The 20,849-nt window shown below is 38.1% G+C and overlaps 1 protein-coding gene across 1 annotated transcript in view; it reads left to right on the top strand.

Annotated features, from left to right (window-relative positions):
- The first annotated feature begins 1,264 nt into the window (after nucleotides 1-1,264).
- ZPLD1 (zona pellucida like domain containing 1) overlaps nucleotides 1,265-20,849 on the top strand; it is a 53,765-nt gene continuing 34,180 nt past the window's right edge. Inside the window, exon 1 of the mRNA XM_006067677.4 lies at nucleotides 1,265-1,710. Within this exon, the coding sequence (XP_006067739.3) occupies nucleotides 1,575-1,710 (136 nt within the window). The 5' untranslated portion in view covers nucleotides 1,265-1,574. The remainder of the gene's footprint in view (nucleotides 1,711-20,849) is intronic.

Below are 20,849 nucleotides of genomic sequence, written 5' to 3' on the forward strand. Positions count from 1 at the left end.
AAAATGACTCACCAATGAAAATTCCTAACTGAGTCCCTCAGGCTGCGAGACCTCTCTAGATAGAGAGACAACAGTGTGTGTCTCCAGTGCCTTCTAGAAATTAATGGAGTTCATCATGAGCAGGAAGTTGTGGAGACTTCACTGTATGTGTGGTGGGATGTACCTTTCAGACATAAGCTGCTGTCTTTCCTAACAATCTTCTGTAGACTCCAAAAGAACAAGGCTGTTGTAATCTATCTGAAATGTCCTGAGGAACTAGATATTGAAGGCATAGGTGTGGTCAAGAGACCCTGGGGTCTGGGTCAGCCATTTGTGTGAGCCTTTTGTTATAGAGTGTCCTACCAGATCAGGCATATTGTTGTTCTTCCAAAAGTCATTAGGTTTGTGTCTGAGTGGTAAGTGACAGTGACAAAGAAGGAAGCTCCTGTTGAATTAACATTTTTTTCTGTTTATTTTTGGGAAGAAAGTCCTGCTTTCCTTTCCCACATCCTCAACAATGTAACTTTGTTAATAATAAACATGTTATACTAAAAACATGATTCAAAAGCAAGATGTATTTCCTTCCTTTTGCTAAAGACTACACTTGGTCATCTAAGGGAAGATCATTAAAAACAGCTTAGACATTATTATTCCCCAAAACCCAAAAGCTTTAAACATGCAATAAATTATTTGAGTAAGCTATTTACAATTTTATTTTCTTTTTGTTTTTTATTCACAGACAAAAACCACCAACCCAAAATAATTTTTTTTTCCCAATGCACAGACTGTGCTCTGATAACAAGCTGGGCATTTCTAGAAGATATTTTAACTCTATAAGGCCAGTAAAAGACTTAGGAAAAAAAAATTAAACATCAGGCTGACTGGTATTTAAGTGTTAAAGTCAATTTATATTTATTTGTTCAACACATATTGACAACTTCTATTATACTCTTCTAAGAATTCAAGGTTTTCATAATTCTATATCAGATATCATCCACTAATGAGCAGTCACTGGAGGAACCATAATATTATTCCACACATAGTATTTTTCTGTTCTCCCTTTTCTTTACTCCTTTGTTTCCTGAGAAAATGATATATAAACCATCGATTTTGAGAAATATAAGTATCCTGGAATTCCTTTGCTGAGAGGAAAGATTTCTTGACATTATTTGTTCATTAATAGCATTGAGGATTCTCTGAAAATTGATTCTTGGGGATTAAATCCCTCAGACTATGGATATTCTACTTTAAATGGTGTCATTGCCTCCACATCATCAGTCTGCTTTGCTATGGTGTTCTAGTCTACCAAATACTTGGTTTGAGTTCTTCCTATTTATAATAAAAATCTTTCATTTACAAATGTTTTGATTTATATCTTAGCTCTTCTACTACAAAAGTATAGCTTTGTTATACTTAGCAAACTGGAGTCAAAGAATGAAAATAATTTTGCAATGTTGTAGCCAAAATCTCTGCCTTATTGTTGATAATTATTTCCGATAGTCCTTAGGCCTGCATGGATGTAGACTTATCCAAGAGTGAGTTGAGATCAGCCTCAGTCTTCCCAGCAAGTAAGAGTGAAGGCTGGTGATGTCCACATGAAGAATAACTCTTTTCTAGGTTTTGCAATGGAACAGATATGGTTGCTGTTGCTACTAACAACTAGAGTGCTTCCAGGGTCTGCTCAGTTCAATGGCTACAATTGTGATGCCAATCTCCACAGTAGATTTCCTGGTAAGTCTGAAACCAATCTTTTCTCTAATTGTATCTGTAAAGAGTGATTATGTTTAAATAGAAAATCATTTAAATGCATATGTAAAATGAGGAGGATATCTGTCTTTATTAAGTGGATATTAACAAATGGAAAATGACAAAAGACATTTTTCTGAAGTTGTAATTTATAACCACATTAACATATAAAGTGTTCATTGTATTAGTTTATAATATTATAATGGTTGCTCACAGATGTGAAAACTATTAGCTAATGATTCATAAAATTGGGAGAGGCTAATGTCATTCAAAATTTGTCTACGTGATAGATTTTTTTCTCATAAATGAATTCAGACTTTAAAAATTTCCATTATATTCTAATAGATTTATTTAGGAGGAATACTTAGAAAATGATTGTGAAATATTATACAGCACTCAAACAAAATACTCTTTCAATGAAATGTTGGTCACCAAAAGTACACAGGCCAGCTTCAGAATGCATTTCAAGCAATCCATTAATATTTTGACAAACATGAGACTTTGACCATCTTGATGGGTGTGTCCCACAGGTTGTTAAAATCTGCATTTTTTTAGAGGTAATTTAAGGTTTCACTTAAGTATTCATCTTTTTATATCATCTGAAGTTATAGAGCTCTAGTTCAATATTTACAAAAAAAAGGATTAGGTAATCTGAAACTATGTTTCTACATATGTATTGCAAACTGAGATACATTCTGCCATGTTTTACATACTCCTGTGTTTGGAGGACAGCAGAGCAACAGCACACCTAGACAGAGCAATCAGTAGGTAATTATTTAGTTGATGTGAAGTTTCTAATTTATTTGAACACAGGTAATCTGGCTTGCTCCAGAATAAAGAAAGAATATGTAGAATATCTTCATGAGCCCAGATCTAGTAGGAGACTATTTGGTAGGTTAAGTAAAATAAGGAGTTCAGGATGGGGACTGTCTAAAAGCAAGTATACAAAGGTAAGTTCAGGCAGGGTTCTTAATGATTTTGAATACACAAATAATAGGATTTTTTTTTTAAACCTTTTTACTATGGAAAATTTAAAACATATTCAAAAGTAGAGATTAGTAAAAAAACAAAAACAAAAACAAAAACACACACCCATAGTAATCATCCAGCTTCATCAGTTGTCAGCATTTATAAATTTTGTTTCATATGTCTTTCCTACTACTCCCATCTCTAAAATATTTAAAATAAATTCATTATTCATGTTTCATTATATATAAGTGACAAGAACTTTTAAAATCATTACACTTATTTGTTTAATAAACTTAATAATAATTCCTTAATATTGTTCAATATTCAGCCAAGTTGCCTCTAAATCAATATGGTACATTTGTTGATGCATTTCTTGAGTCTGTTTTAATTTATAGCATGCCTTAGCTTTCCTAAAATGCCATTTATCTCTATAAGTAACTTGGTCATTTGTTTCTTAGAATTCCAACACTTTGGATCTGGTTGAGTGTAACTCCTTTGTGTCATTTAACATACTCCTCTTTTCCTATATAACCTGTTAACTTATTAGATCTAGAGGTTTGAATAAATAAATGCAGGTTCAGTTGTTTGGGCAAAAGTAATTTGTGTAATGAAAGTGTTTCAACTTTATTTTGTATGCAGTGAAGAGCCATTGCATCTTTTTAAACACACCTTTTTAAGGATTTTATGTGGTCACATTTCATTTGAGAAAGTAGACATTGGGAAAAAGTGTGAAAGACAGAATCAAGTTAGAAAAGAATAGAGGCAGAGAGAAATGTCACGAAGCCACGGCAACGGAAGAGGTAGAAGGAGGCAGCTATTAAGAGATACAGTATTTTGTGGTGGATACATCAGAACTTGAGAACTGATTTGATTTGGGAGGTGAGCCAAGAAGATGAGAGGGTATTTTGAAATTGAATAATTGAATGTTGATACTGTTAACTGACACTGAAAGCATAGGGCATTTACATGTTTTAGAAAGGAAGTTTGGATTTGAAAAGAATGATTTTGAAGTACTTTTAGAATGTAGAGAGGCAGCCTCTACCCAGAAGTAGGAAATACAGACCTGGTTTGAGGAGAGAGGCTGAAAACTGAAAAAAGCTGTGTGAGAGTTGAATCCCCGTGCAGCGAGTGAGCAATCAATGAGAGACAGGAGAAGGCAGAAGGAAAGGTGTGGAAATACATTACTCTTTAAATAACTGGTGGTAAAGGAAAGAGGGGGAATAAGCTGAGCCAGCAATTAAGTGAAAAAAGAGTATTTGGGGATTAGAGGACTAGAGACACCTAATCTATTACATAAGAATATGAATCAGCAAAGGGGAAATATTCAGAGACTGGGGATACTAACCAAAAAAAATACTAACAAAGTATATACACGAGCAAAGGGAAAGTATTCAGAGACTGGAATACTAACAAAGAAATACTTCATGTAATGAGGAAAGAAAATATGGAAGAGATCAAAGGTACAGGTGGGTAGGAGTTCATTTTGGAAGAGTGGTAGTAGCTATTTACTTGATTTAGGAAAGAAGAGAAATAAAAGATATAGGCTGAGAAGTTGAGAGGTTTTAATTGTGTTCATCTCCTCAGTGAAGTGGGAGGCATAAGCCCTCAGAGAGGAGGGGCCTGGCCGAGGCCTGGGAAGGGTAGTCAAGTCTTACTCTATTACGGATGGAAAGGAAAGCCAAAATGTAGGAAGATTACTCAGTAGAGAGAATATAGCTGATGTTGTAGTTATTATACTTGTAAAGGTAAATTGAACATGTAAATGAGCCAAGGAGTGACTAGGACAGCAAAAGGAAGTATTTTTCATGTGAAAGTGAAAGTGAAGTTGCTCAGTTGTGTCCGACTCTTTGCGACCCTATGGACTATAGCCTACCAGGTTTCTCTGTCCATGGGATTTTCCAGGCAAGGATATTGGAGTGGGTTGCTATTTCCTTCTGCAGGAGATCTTCTCAACCCAGGGATCGAACCCGGGACTCACACATTGTAGGCAGATGCTTTACTATCTGAGCCACCAGGGAAGTCACCATTTTTTTTTTTTTTTTAATGTGGTAAATTTTAAAAATGATGTGGAAGCTTCCGTCTACAGTAGCACTTGCAGATCACCAGCATCAAAATCAGCTGAGATAGTTGTTATGTTTGGACTTCATCACTTCACCCCAGATGTGCTGTGCTGTGCTTAGTTGCTCAGTCATATCTGACTGTTTGTGACTCCATGGACTGCAGCCCATCAGGCTCCTCTGTCCATGGGGATTCTCTAAGCAAGAATACTGGAGTGGCTGCCATGCCTTCTCCAGGGGATCTTCCCAACCCAGGGATCGAAACTAGCTCTCCTGCATTGCAGGCAGATTCTTTACTGACTGAGCAACCAGGGAAGCCGTTCCCTCCGATATATAGTGTCAAAATCTCTGAGTGTAGTACTGGGCATTTTTAAAAAGTCCTGCAGATGAGTCTCATATGCATTATGATTGAGAACAATTGACAATAATGTGTTAGATTATTGAGTCCATTATTCCAGTCAAAAGCATAATCATGTATTAAGGAAATATAACTAAAAACAAAATCTTCTCCCAACCCAGAAATCCTTTCCACTAACATAGCAGACATGAAAACACTCATTGAATTAGCATTAAACCAGGATATGATGTTCAATACAGGCAATTCACTGAAAGTTTGCAAAGGCAGAAAGGAGTTTCCCTCTTTTACATAGTCAAGCAGAGACAACAAATTATATGCATATTTTCAAAATAAGTAACAACTGTCCTAAAGTAAGAGGGCTTGGCAGCACCATTTGTCATGTATAGTTCATCCTAAATTTACCTGGTTATTGGGGTGATCATTCATGCTAGTGTATTAGCTTTAACCAGAGAAAAAATAAAATTCTCACATCTTTATGAAAGGAGGTACTTTTGCAATTTGAAGCAAGGTTCCAACTGAAGTTAGGCTCCCAGCCTTCGCAGACTGTGATATAAGGGTACTACTTTCCTTGATGTTTATATTTCTAAGAGATAGTTCCCAAGTCCTTGAGAAAGAAGTCCCTCAGTCGTAAAGCTAATTTTCAAAAGAATTTATATACATTTCACGAAGATGAGAAAGTACTTATGTGTTTTCTGATATAAATGATCTCTGTATTTTCAACAGGGAAAATTAAAATTTGTATTTGTTCTTACACATTTTTGCACTTTTATTTCTGTTGGGCTTAGACAAGTATCCAAACTTCCCAAACCTATGCATACACACACACATATTATTGCAATTTAAAATTTATATTAAAAAGTATCTAAAATTCAGATAAATTAGAAAGCCCAAGAGAGGCTTTAGTTATATGGATATTCTTTTCAAGAATTTTTGCAGCCCAGTTTTTAAACCCATTTGTGCAGATTGCTTGCAAAAGAAGATCAGAGTGAATAAATAAAGCCTGAAGGTTAATTGCTCACTTCCCTCTTGACTTGTGGCTTCTCTTCCACATCAAGATCACCCTGATGTCATCAAGAGCTCCACAAGCTGCTCAGATACTAAGCAAAGGCCTAGAATGAGAATGAGTCTGGCAAAGGAAGGAGCTATCTAAATGCAAAGTAATGTTAATAATGATGAGAGTAATCATCTCACCCTATCTGACCTTTGCTGTTTCATGACATTAGAACTATTTTCTTTAATTTCCATGGCATTTATCCTTGAGTCAAGGGAACTATCATGGTTTAATTTCTTTTAAATTTAAAGGGACACCATTTAATTTTAAAGGTAGTTAACTCTTGGCTATCCAAACTAGTAGTAGGGAATAGACTCTTGCCCCACTGACATTATAATTATGCTCTTCCAAGAATAAAACTCAAACCATAGTTGACTTTTCAAGTACCAAGGAATTACTTGGCTGCCAAAGTGAAATATACAGGTAAGTCTTTTTGGCCTCTGCAATAATGTACACTAGTCTCTCTTTTAGAAGACGGTATATATAAGAGTCTGCTTGAGCTTCTAAGCCCCTAAAGAAGTCTTTAATGATAAAGGCACAATCAAGGAAAAGATTAGGTTTATGACACCAGAAACTTTGTGACCTGACATTATTTTATGATGAACTAATGAGTCACAGGAAACTGAATGTTAGTGTTATATAACTTGTCATTTTGTATTCTATTTGAAATAGCACTAAGAAGGAGTAAATACAATACATTACATAATTTTCTCTTTTATTTCTTAAAACAAACCTACAAAACTGTTTTTAATTTTCATTTTACAATACAGAGATTGAGGATTAGAATTTGTCTAGTACTGGGAAGCTAGCAATTGTCAGAGATATAAAACTAGAACTCTTTTCATCAAACCATGATGCTTAAAGTAATTTTGAACACTAAGTTTAAAAAATGTTATCTATAGAAAACCAAACAATCCAATTATAAGTGGGCAAACAAATGAATGGACATTTTTTTTTTCAGAAAAGCTGTATAGATGGCCAAGAAGCACATGAAAAGATACTCAATATCACTAATCCTCAAGGAAATGCAAGTCAAAACCACAATGAGATATTATCTTACATTTTTCATAATCGGTATTATGAAAGAGACAATAGATAACAAATGCTCGTGAGACTGTAGGAAAAACAAGAACACTTGGGCACTACTGATGGAAATGTAAATTGGTGTAGCCCCTACGGAAAACAGTTTTATAAAGATTCCTCAAGAGAGTAAAAACAGGACTACCATACAATCCAGCAATTCCATTTCTGTGCATATTATGTGAAGGAAATAAAATCATTGTGACAAAGAGACATCTGTACCCATATATTCACTGTAGCATTATTTACAAATAGCCAAGACATGGAAACAATTGAAATGGTTATCAATAGATGAATTGATGAAGAAGATGTGAGATACACACACACACACATATGTGCACAATTCAACTCTAAAAAGGAGGGAAATTCTGCCATTTGTGATAACATGGATGGGCTGTAAAGGTTATTATATTAAGCAAAATGCAATACAGAGAAATACAAATCTACATGATCTCATTCATAGGTAGAATCCAAAAGGCAAAACCATAGCTCATAGAAAATGAGAATAGATTTTTTGTTACCAGACTCAGCGGTGGGGACATAGGAAAATGAAAGAGAATGGTGAAAAGGTACAGACTTCCCATTATAAGATAAGTAAATACTAGGGGTGTAATGTTCATTGGAAGGACTGAGGCTGAGGCTGAAACTCCAATACTTCGGCCTTCATGCAAAGAGTTGACTCATTGGAAAAGACTCTGATGCAGGGAGGGATTGGGTGCAGGAGGAAAAGGGGACAACTGAGGATGAGATGGCTGGATGGCATCACTGACTCGATGCACATGAGTCTGGGTGAACTCTGGGAGTTGGTGATGAACAGGGAGGCCTAAAGTGCTGTGATTCATGGGGTCGCAAAGAGTCAGACACTACTGAATGACTGAACTGAACTGAATGTTAAACATGAGATTATAGTTTACACTGTTGTATATTTAAAATATATTAAAAATTGCTAAGATAGTAAATCCTAAAATTTCTCATTACAAGGGGAAAAAAGCACTTTTTCCTTGTGTGTGTGTGTGTGTGTGTGTGTGTTTGGTATCTATATGAATGATGGCTCAACATTAAATTTATATTAAATTTATTACTTAAATTTATTTTTATAATCATTTCACAATAAATGTAAGTCAATTCATTATGCTGTAAACCTTAAACTTATATGGTGTTGTATGTCAGTTAGGAAACAAAGCTTACAGCGAATGGTGCTGGATTCTTGATTTCCAAAGAAGATTTAGCTTTGGGACTAGAGACCAGGCTTGATCACTCAAAAGCTTTTGTGTAGCATAGTTTTATTAAAGTATGAAGAGGGATAGAGAAAGCTTCTGACACAGATTTCAAAAGGGGGACAGAGAGTGTCCCCCACTCACTAGTCTTTACAAGGGAGCTATATACTTATTTAATTGGTTATTCAGTTCAGTTCAGTCACTCAATCGTGTCCGACTCTTTTTGACCCCAAGAACCACAGCACACCAGGCCTCCCTGTTCATCACCAACTCGTGGAGTTCACCCAAACTCATGTCCATTGAGTAGGTGATGCCATCCAGCCATCTCATCCTCTGTCGTCCCCTTCTCCTCCTGCCCTCAATCTTTCCCAGCATTAGGATCTTTTCAAATGAGTCAGATCTTCACATCAGGTGGCCAAAGGATTGGAGTTTCAGCCTCAACATCAGTCCTTCCAATGAACACCCAGGACTGATCTCCTTTAGGATGGATCTCCTTGCAGTCCAAGGGACTCTCAAGAGTCTTCTCCAACACAGTTCAAAAGCATCAATTCTTCTGCTCTCAGATTTCTTTATAGTCCAACTCTCACATCCATACATGACTACTGGAAAAACCATAGCCTTGACTAGATGTACCTTTGTTGACAAAATAATGTCTCTGCTTTTTAATATGCTATCTAGGTTGGTCATAACTTTTCTCCCAAGGAGTAAGTGTCTTTTAATATCATGGCTGCAATCACCATCTGACGTGATTTTGGAGCCCTTCAAAAATAAAGTCTGACACTGTTTCCACTGTTTTCCCATCTATTTGCTATGAAGTGATGGGACTGGATGCCATGATCTTAGTTTTCTGAATGTTGAGCTTTAAGCCAACTTTTTCACTCTCCTCTTTCACTTTCATCAAGAGGCTGTTTAGTTCTTCTTCACTTTCTGCCCTAAGGGTGGTGTCATCTGCATATCTGAGGTTATTAATATTTCTCCCAGCAATCTTGATTCCAGCTTGTGCTTCCTCCAGCCCAGTGTTTCTCATGATATACTCTTCATATAAATTAAATAAGCAGGGTTAATTGGTTATTACAGTAAATCAAAAGAATGTCTCAATGCTGTATAGATCTCACTAGACCCACTCTCACCATTTACATTTTAAGATGACAGGTTTAGAACTAACAGTAGAAAGATTTTACCAGACCAACTCCCATAGAATACATTTTAGGATAACAGGATTAGTCAGAAGGTTTTCAAGAAGGAGAAACTGTCCTCAAGAAGGACACATTTTTGTTATATGATCCTTAGTACAGAGTTTAAACCTAGTTGTTTTGTTGTGTAATCATCTGCTCTGGGCTTAAAGGAAAAACATTTTATGTGACTAAGACTAAGGAATGTAGAGAAAATAAATGTTTGTCCTTTTCTCCTCCTTGAGAATTCCAGATCCCTCTCTCTTCCTCTAGGACTCTGGACTTCTTATCAACCTGCCTAGGAATTGAATCAATCAATTGTATCTCAATAAATGTGAAATTTGCTCAATAACATCAGATATGCAGATGACACCACTGTTCTGACAGGAAGCTAATAAGAACTGAAGAGCCTCTTGATGAAAGTGAAGAGGAGAGTGAAAAAGTTTGCTTAACTCACCATTCAGAAAACTAAGATCATGGCATCTGGTCCCATCACTTCATGGCAAATAGTTGGGGAAACAATGGAAACAGTGACATCCTTTATTTTTGGGGGCTCCAAAATCACTCCAGATGATGATTACAGCCATGAAATTCAAAGACGCTTGCTCCTTGGAAGAAAAGTTACGACCAACCTAAATAGCATATTAAAAATCAGAGACATTACTTTGTCAACAAAGGTCCATTTAGTCAAAGCTATGGTTTTTCCTGTAGTCATGTATGGATGTGAGAGTTGGACTATAAGGAAAGCTGAGCACTGAAGAATTGATGCTTTCTAATTGTGGTGTTGGAGAAGACTCTTGAGAGTCCCTTGGACTGCAAGTAGATCCAACCAGTCCATCATAAAGTAAATCAGTCCTGAATATTCATTGGAAGGCCTGACGCTGAAGCTGAAACTCCAATACTTTGGCAGTTTGTATCTCCTGATACAAAGAGCTGACTCATTTGAAAGGACCCTGATGGTGGGAAAGATTGAAGGCAGGAAAAGAAGGGGACGACAGAGGATGAGATTGTTGGATGGCATCACTGACTCAATGGACATGAGTTTCAGTAAACTCCGGGAGTTGATGATGGACAGGGAGGCCTGGTGTGCTGCAATCCACGGGGTCGAAAAGAGTCAGACATGACTGAGTGACTGAACTGAACTGAACTGAAATGTAAAAACAGCATGCCAATGGAGAATCACAATAGAAATTGCCATATTAAAGAATTTGAAAAATCCTGTGGTAGAAAAATTTATTTAGCTTTTATCCAGAAGCATCTTTACTAAGGAAATCTTTTTTTTCCCTAGTTCAGTTCAGTTCAGTCGCTCTATGTGTCCGACTCTTTGCGACCCCATGAATCGCAGCACTCCAGGCCTCCCTGTCCATCACCAATTCCCGGAGTTCACTGAGACTCACGTCCATCGAGTCAGTGATGCCATCCAGCCATCTCATCCTCTGTCGTCCCCTTCTCCTCCTGCCCACAATCCCTCCCAGCATCAGAGACTTTTCCAATGAGTCAACTCTTCACATGAGGTGGCCAAAGTACTGGAGTTTCAGCTTTAGCATCATTCCTTCCAAAGAAATCCCAGGGCTGATCTCCTTCAGAATGGACTGGTTGGATCTCCTTGCAGTCCAAGGGACTCTCAAGAGTCTTCTCCAGCTCCACAGTTCAAAAGCATCAATTCTTTGGCGCTCAGCTTCCTTCACAGTCCAACTCTCACATCCATACATGACCACTGGAAAAACCATAGCCTTGACTAGACGGACCTTTGTTGGCAAAGTAATGTCTCTGCTTTTCAATATGCTATCTAGGTTGATCATAACTTTCCTTCCAAAGAGTAAGCGTCTTTTAATTTCATGGCTGCAGTCACCATCTGCAGTGATTTTGGAGCCCCCCAAAATAAAGTCTGACACTGTTTCCACTGTTTCTTCATCTATTTCCCATGAAGTGGTGGGACCGGATGCCATGATCTTCGGTTTCTGAATGTTGAGTTTTAAGCCAACATTTTCACTCTCCTCTTTCACCTTCATCAAAAGGCTTTTTAGTTCCTCTTCACTTTCTGCCATATGATGGTGTCATCTGCACATGTGAGGTCATTGATATTTCTCCCGGCAATCTTGATTCCAGCTTGTGTTTCTTCCAGTCCCATGTTTCTCATGATGTGCTCTGCATATAAGTTAAATAAGCAGGGTGACAATATACAGCTTTGATGTACTCCTTTTCCTATTTGGAACCAGTCTGTTGTTCCATGTCCAGTTCTAACTGTTGCTTCCTGACCTGCATACAGATTTCTTAAGAGGCAGGTCAGGTGGTCTGGTATTCCCATCTCTTTCAGAATTTTCCACAGTTAATGTGATCCACACAGTCAAAGGCTTTGACATAGTCAATAAAGAAGAAATAGATGTTTTTGTGCAAGTCTCTTGCTTTTTCCATGATCCAGTGGATGTTGGCAATTTGCTCTCTGGTTCCTCTGCCTTTTCTAAAACCAGCTTGAACAACTGGAAGTTCATGGTTCATGTATTGCTGAAGCCTGGCTTGGAGAATTTTGAGCATTACTTTACCAGCGTGTGAGATGAGTGCAATTGTGCGGTAGTTTGAGCATTCTTTGGCATTGCCTTTCTTTGGGATTGGAATGAAAACTGACCTTTTCCAGTCCTGTGGCCACTGCTGAGTTTTCCAAATTTGCTGGCATATTGAGTGCAGCACTTTCACAGCATCATCTTTCAGGATTTGAAATAGCTCAACTGGAATGCCATCACCTCCACTAGCTTTGTTCGTAGTGTTGCTTTCTAAGGCCTACTTGACTTCACATTCCAGGATGTCTGGCTCTAGGTCAGTGATCATACCATTGTGATTATCTGGGTCATGAAGATCTTTTTTGTACAGTTCTTCTGTATATTCTTGCCACCTCTTCTTAATATCTTCTGCTTCTGTTAGGTCCATATCATTTCTGTCCTTTATTGAGCCCATCTTTGCATGAAATGTTCCCTTGCTATCTCTAATTTTCTTGAAGAGATCTCTAGTTTTTCCCATTCTGTTGTTTTCCTCTATTTCTTTGCATTGATCGCTGAGGAAGGCTTTCTTATCTCTTCTTGCTATTCTTTGGAACTCTGCATTCAGATGCTTATATCTTTCCTTTTCTCCTTTGCTTTTCGCTTCTCTTCTTTTCACAGTTATTTGTAAGGCTTCCCCAGACAGCCATTTTGCTTTTTTTCATTTCTTTTCCATGGGGATGGTCTTGATCCCTGTCTCGTGTACAATGTCATGAACCTCCATCCATAGTTCATCAGGCACTCTATCTATCAGATTTAGTCCCTTAAATCTATTTCTCACTTCCACTGTATAATCATAAGGGATTTGATTTAGTTCATATATTAATGGTCTAGTGGTTTTCCCTACTTTCTTCAATTTAAGTCTGAATTTGGCAATAAGGAGTTCATGATCTGAGCCACAGTCAGCTCCTGGTCTTGTTTTTGCTGACTGTACAGAGCTTCGCCATCTTTGGCTGCAAAGAATATAATCAATCTGATTTCAGTGTTGACCATCTGGTGATGTCCATGTGTAGAGTCTTCTCTTGTATTGTTCGAAGAGGGTGTTTGCTATGACCAGTGCATTTTCTTGGCAAAACTCTATTAGTCTTTGCCCTGCTTCATTCCGTATTCCAAGGCCAAATTTGCCTGTTATTCCAGGTGTTTCTTGACTTCCTACTTTTGCATTCCAGTCCCCTATAATGAAAAGGACATCTTTTTTGGGTGTTAGTTCTAAAAGGTCTTGTAGGTCTTCATAGAACCGTTGAACTTCAGCTTCTTCAGCGTTACTGGTTGAGGCATCGACTTGGATTACTGTGATATTGAATGGTTTGCCTTGGAAACGAACAGAGATCATTCTGTCATTTTTGAGATTGCATCCAAGTACTGCATTTCAAACTGTTTTGTTGACCATGATGGCTACTCCATTTCTTCTGAGGGATTCCTGTTATTTGAATGAGTACCAGTATTTCACAGGAAATACAATAGTTAATCAGCTTATTTCATTGATAGACTTCTTGGGTGAGTCAATCAAAATGAGGTGTCCTATTTTGTGTTAGACTTTGCTTGCCCATTACACTGTTCTGTGCCCAAAGCCAGGGTGGAAAATGGGATAATTATTCCAGGGAATATGCTCTGGCCCTCTGTGCAGATAAGAAAGGCCAGCACTCCTTCTTTCCTACACAGCAGTAGTGTTTTGGCCCCAAGCTGTGAAGAGGATGCCTGCTTTCACTTTGCATCTGTGACTGCAATTACTGTACCTGATGAGGCAGAAGAACTGATCCAGACAGCGATTGCTGATCACATCCTGATTAATCTTCAGTGATAAAGTGCACTGTTGAGAAGAGGAATTCCTCAGCAAGTGCAATGACTGAACGATTCAGAGTCCCTCCCTTTCTTTATTTTAATAATGAAGTTCTTTACTGCATGGAATTTTTTATTTCTTCTACTTGTGTGAGTAAAACCTATATTCCTTCTTCTGCTTGAAAAAGTCTGAACTCTTCTAATTCTAAAGAATGTGAAGCAGCAAGTGCAAATAGAAGTCTGCAGTTTGTCTGAGATTGTATATTCATTTCTTACAATTCTGCAAACCACAGCTTTCATTCACTAATGAAAGACAGATGTGGAAAATTGAGGTGGCCAGGTACCTGTTCAATACAGAGAGGAAACCTGAATTCCTAATCCACTTTAAATTCTTCATCAACTGTTGATATTTGGGGTAGATAAAATATCAGTATCCCTTTAAACTTCTTGCATTTTTAGCGCCAAAACCTCAATATTGTATAAAAACTCAGGAGGAGTAGTTTTCAAAAATGAGTTAAAACAACACAAATAGCATCTGTTTTCTAAGCAATTTTTTTAAAGTTTATGTAGTGTCAAATATCACTACTCTCATTTTATAGAGATAGAGATGGAAATAATATATAAATTGCTTTTATAATCTGCTAAGATTATACAGTTTTCGAATATCTATTGGAGTACAAGAAATAAATAGAGTTGACCCTCTGTATCCACAGGTCCCATTCTGTGGATTCAACCAAACTTGGGTTGAAAATATTGAGGAAAAAAAAAAATTCCATGAAGTTCCAAAAGTAAAACTTGAATTTGCTGTATGCCAATAAATATTTACAAAGAATTTACATAGCATTTACAATGATTTACATAAAATTTACATTGTATTATAAATAATCTAAAAATGATTTAAAGTATACAGTAGGATGTGCATGTAGGCTATTTGCAAATACTATGCATGCCATTTTAATTAAGGGATTTGTGCATCTGTGGATTTTTTTTTTAAATTTTGGTATCCAAGGATGATTCTAGAGTCAACCCCACATGGGTATTGAGGGATGACTGTCCTGTATTTCCAGGTGAGATTTCTATGGTACTACAAGGCAGCATGGGGCTTCCAGGTGGTAATGAATGGTAATGAATCTGCCTGCCAATGCAGGAGACCTGAATTCGATCCCTGGGTTGGGAAGATTGCCTGGAGGAGGAAACAGCAACCCATTCAAGTCTTCTTGCCTGGGAAATCCCATTGCCAGAGGAGCCTGGCTGGGTATAGTCCATGGGATTGCACAGAGTCAGACAGAACTAGTGACTGGGCATGAACTCACAAAGTGCACTCTTCAGCATACAGAAAAGGCTTTTCCTATTGTATCGAATAGGTTTTGGTTCCTATGATCAATTTTAAACTAATGCCACCTTAAAGCCCATTGATACAGGGACAATCACATTCACAGGAATACCTGCCTCAGAAGTGCACAGAGCCCTTGTCTGCTCACAATAGATTCACCCAGCCTCACCCATGTCTCTTTAATTGTTTCAAACAGTGTTCAGGGCATAGTTGCCATTTGAAGTGAATGTCCTGCTCTTCTGGTTACTAAACTGCTATGGAAAAAATAAATAAATAAAAAGTAAACTGCTATGGATTGTGGAATGGGGTTGAGTAATGTAGGAGAAAAAGGTTCTATTTCTAATTTTACTTCACACATGGCCACCCGAGCACTAAAGTAGACCTATTTGGGCTCAATCTCACAAAGCCTTTCACAAGTGCTCTTTCACTGCAATTGAAACTAGTAAGTTGCTCAGAAAGAAAGTGAATGAGACTCACACCCATCCCCTTCATTATTCATTTCTCTCTCTTTCATGTTCCTTTTCCATTTAAATCTCTCCCACTTATAAGCATATAAATCTTACAATTTAGTGGGAGTGCTTAATCCCACCAGATGGAACCCATCTAAGGATTTGCTTCTGCCTAATCAAAATGTATTGTGTAGGGGAGAAAAAATAATTTCCCTTTACCCTTCTAGGTCCTTAGCTGAGGGTCCCTGTAATTAAAGAGAGATTAACAGGAGAAAAACAAACAGAAGTTTCATAACATGTTAACCTTTTCAGGCTCCAAAATCACTGTGGACGGTGACTGCATCCATGAAATCAGAAAATGATTGCTTCTTGTCAGGAAAGGGATGACAAACCTAGGCACTGTGTTGAAAAGCAGAGACATTACTCTGCTTTCAAAGGTCTGTATAGACAAAGCTAGGGTCTTCCCAGTGGTCACGTATGGTTGGGAGAGTTGGACCATAAAGAAGGCAGAACGCCAAAGAATTGATGTCTCTGAACTGTGCTGCTGGAGAAGACTCCTCAAAGTCCCTTGGACAGCAAGGAGATCAAACCAGTCAATCTTAAGGAAGATCAACCCTCAGTGTTCCCTGGAAGGACTGATGCTAAAGCTCCAGTATTTTGTTCATTTGATGTAAACAGCCAACTCATTGGAAAAGTCCCTGATGCTGGGAAAGATCGAGGGCAGGAGAAGAGGGCATCAGAGAACAAGATGGCTGGATGGAGTCACTCATGCAATAAACATGAACTTGGGCAAACTCCAGAAGATGGTGAGGGTCAGGGGAGGCCTGGTGTGCTGCAGTCCATGAGGTCTCAAAGAGTTGGATACGACTGGGCAAATGAACAACAAAACCTCCTATATTCATGGGTGATACTTAAAAAAACTGAGTAACTCCCTGAAATGGCCCAAGTCACCTCTTTAAATACTGTCTCCAGTTAAAGATAAAAGAGATGTTGGGGAAGCTGGCTATGGGAGGTTATCAAGCAAAGCATAGCAAACAAGAGTATTGTTGTTATGCAGATTTAGGTCAGTAGCCTCCATTTTTAAGAGTTTCTGAAGATCTAGTTGTTCTACTCTTCCTTCCTGGTAGGGAGAGGGAGACACACAAATGGAGAGTTCCCTTATAAATGTAAATGTCTCTTTGAGAAGTGTAACTTCCACTTGTTTTCAGGGATTCTCTTATGTATGCTGTTTCAAAAACCTAATCAACTTAAGATAGTCCTTCTGCCCAGGAGGCATATTTTGAGGTGGCAAATTCTCCCCTTCACTTACAACACTGGCATCACATGGGAACTTGTGAGAAATGCAAAAATGAGGCCTCATCCTAGATCTACTGAATCAGAATCTGCATTTTAATAAGATTCTCTGTAATGCATATTCATAAGTGCTGATTGGGGCATGGTACTCATGATATCTTGCCAGATTTGTGTTGTTACATAACCACAGTATTTATGCTAACCCCAACTGGGTGCCACATACTTGCTCACTGTTAATGACATGAGGGATTAGCAAATCTATTGCTATTAAGGGGGAGTGATTTGTAAGATGAATTATTAATAATAAAGCAAGATAATTGCTAGACTAATAATACACTTAAAAAGGCTAAATACCTAAACAAATAGCAAAAATTCATTAATTTCATATTATTTACCATATTGAATTAGAAAATATCTGATGTAGAGAAATTTGATGTTCATTTAAAATTCTGAATCTCAAGCAATTGGCAGAGAAAGGATAGGATATATGAGTTCTGGATGAACAGTCAAGATGAGCCCATATCATTGTGTACATATTTTCTCTGTGAATCTTGAAAGTTAATATTAAAAAGTTAGACACTGTGAATGCAGTTTGTCAAAGAGTTTAATTAAACATATTTTTTTTTAATTTAATTTTATTTTTAAACTTTACATAACTGTATTAGTTTTGCCAAATATCAAAATGAATCCGCCACAGGTATACATGTGTTCCCCATCCTGAACCCTCCTCCCTCCTCCCTCCCCATTCCATCCCTCTGGGTTGTCCCAGTGCACCAGCCCCAAGCATCCAGTATCGTGCATCGAACCTGGACTGGCAACTCGTTTCATACATGATATTTTACATGTTTCAATGTCATTCTCCCAAATCTTCCCACCCTCTCCCTCTCTCACAGAGTCCATAAGACTGTTCTATACATCAGTGTCTCTTTTGCTGTCTCGTACACAGGGTTATTGTTACCATCTTTCTAAATTCCATATATATGCGTTAGTATACTGTATTGGTGTTTTTCTTTCTGGCTTACTTCACTCTGTATAATAGGCTCCAGTTTCATCCACCTCATTAGAACTGATTCAAATGTATTCTTTTTAATGGCTGAGTAATACTCCATTGTGTATATGTACAACAGCTTTCTTATCCATTCATCTGCTGATGGACATCTAGGTTGCTTCCATGTCCTGGCTATTATAAACAGTGCTGCATATTTTAATAGACACTTCCTGAGTATTTGTCGGAGAAGGCGATGGCACCGCACTCCAGTACTCCTGCCTGGAAAATCCTATAGACGGAGGAGCCTGGTGGGCTGCAGTCCATGGGTTTGTTAAGAGTCGGACAGGACTGATAGACTTCACTTTCACTTTTCACTTTCATGCATTGGAGAAGGAAATGGCAACCCACTCCAGCGTTCTTGCCTGGAGAATCCCAGGGACGGGGGAGCTTGGTGGGCTGCCGTCTATGGGATCGCACAGAGTTGGACACGACTGACGTGACTTAGCAGCAGAGTATTTGTTGGGCACTCTGACAAAACCCACAGCATTTAATGATTTCATAATCTAGTGGAGAAGCAAATATCCACTCTCAGGAATAATGTATGAAGCTTTGTAGACCCATAGGGTAATGTGGAATAGGGCAGAAGAGAATGATTACATATCATTGGAAAAGTGAAGTCTTATAAAAGGACACCTTAGAAATTACTTTTCTGTTCTCAGCCCACTTCTCTTACCTGACTGCTATCAATGAATATTTCATCTATTATTGATATACTGAGTATTGATGATTATCAAGTTTATAATTCTTACTCTTTACTATCCTCTAAATATTAGAGGGAGGCCTGGTGTGCTGCAGTCCATGGGGTTGCAAAGACTCGAACACAACTGAGCGATTGAACTGAGCTGAACTGAACTCATATAAATTATGAAGCAATAGATTGCTCTAAGGATTACAAAGTAGTGGTCCTTCTTCTCAAAGACATCACAGTCCATAATGGGAGATAAGTATGGTGCACATTTACAGAACAATTGGGCAGATAGTGGAGTGGAATAGAAAGAGAGCCTCGCCCATACTAGCTGATAAGGAAGTTTCCTGGAGAAGATGGCACTGAGCTAAATTTTGAAGTATCAGTAGGAGGTAACAACATAAAGGAGTGGAAAACAGCACAAACGGGACAGCATGAATCAGGACACAAATGTGAAGTAAACATGCTCAGGCTGGTTAGGAGCTGGATGATTCCATTTTCCTTTGACTTTAAAAAGCAAAGAAGTAAATGGTGGGGAATGAGATCAAGTAGCAAGCACACAGGCAAGACCACAGGAAACCTTCCCATGCAAAATAATCTCTGTAAGGTAGCAAAATATCTACTTAAATATGAAATCAAATTGTCAACTACTAGAGCATGCACTGAGAACTCTATTTATGCCTAGGGAAATAGAGAGTGAGTATCACTGCCTTATTTGGCTTACCATAAATGTATGGAAGTGAATAGATAGCATTAAATATGTCACAAGAGAGATATAATTCCCTTAATTTAAACCAACTGAAGATTTTATCTTCTTCACCTTTGTTCGAGAGGAATTAATTGATGCCTATGCTAGCTTAACAAGGGCAATGATTGCTTTGTCCAGACTTTGTGCTCTCTTTTCTTTTCTGTTTTATAACTGGAGACTAACCGGTGGAATGGAACTGAATTTGCTACAAGCTGATCCCACTTGGAGAAATGATAACAAACTAAAGATTTTACATTTTAAGAAAGGGACCTGTTCAAATCCATCCTAATCTAGCTTTCTGAAGACTTGTCACTCTCCAGAGAAACACATTCTTCCCTGGTTGTATATAGTAAAGACATCTATTCAGCACACCTTTTCCATTTGTGAGGCTTTGAGGGAAGAAAAAAATGCTACTTCATGTTGCCAAAGGGCACTTCTGTCAAAAGTAGAGACATTTTTTTCCATTGTTAACAGTTGCTCTCAACAACAAATTTTTTTAGCCTTTTTATTGTCCAATCCCTGGCCAGAATTGCAACAATCCTTTGAACAATCAGTTCAATTCAGTTCACTTCAGTTGCTCAGTCATGTCTGACTCTTTGCAACAGCATGGACTGCAGCATGCCTCCCTGTCCGTCATCAACTACCGGAGTTTATTCAAACTCATGTCCGTTGAGTCGGTGATGCCATCCAACCATCTCATCCTCTGTCATCCCCTTCTCCTCCTGCCTTCAATCTTTCCCAGCATCAGGGTCTTTTCAAATGAGTCAGCTCTTCATATCAGGTGGCCAAAGTATTGGAGTTTCAGCTTCAACATCAGTCCTTCCAATGAATATTCAGGACTGATCTTCTTTAGGATGGACTGGTTGGATCTCCTTGCTGTCCAAGGGACTCTCAAGAGTCTTCTCCAACACCACAGTTTAAAAGCATCAATTCTTCAGCACTCAGCTTTCTTTGGAGTCCAACTCTCACATCCATACATGACTACTGGAAAAACAATAACTTTGACTAGATGGACCTTTGTTGGCAAAGTAATGTCTCTGCTTTTTAATATGCTGTCTAGGTTGATCATAACTTTTCTTCCAAGGAGCCAGCATCTTTTAATTTCATGGCTGCAGTCACCATCTGCAGTGATTTTGGAGCCCCCCAAAATAAGGTCTGTCACTGTTTCCATTGCTTCCCCAACTATTTGCCGTGAAGTGATGGGACCAGATGCCATGATCTTAGTTTTCTGAATGTTGAGTTTTAAGCCAACTTTTTCACTCTCCTCTTTCAATTTCATCAAGAGGCTCTTTAGTTCTTTACTTTCTGCCATAAGGGTGTTGTCATCTGCATGTCTGAGGTTATTGATATT

Source organism: Bubalus bubalis, chromosome 1 (assembly GCF_019923935.1).
Source record: "Bubalus bubalis isolate 160015118507 breed Murrah chromosome 1, NDDB_SH_1, whole genome shotgun sequence".
NCBI lineage: Eukaryota > Metazoa > Chordata > Mammalia > Artiodactyla > Bovidae > Bubalus > Bubalus bubalis.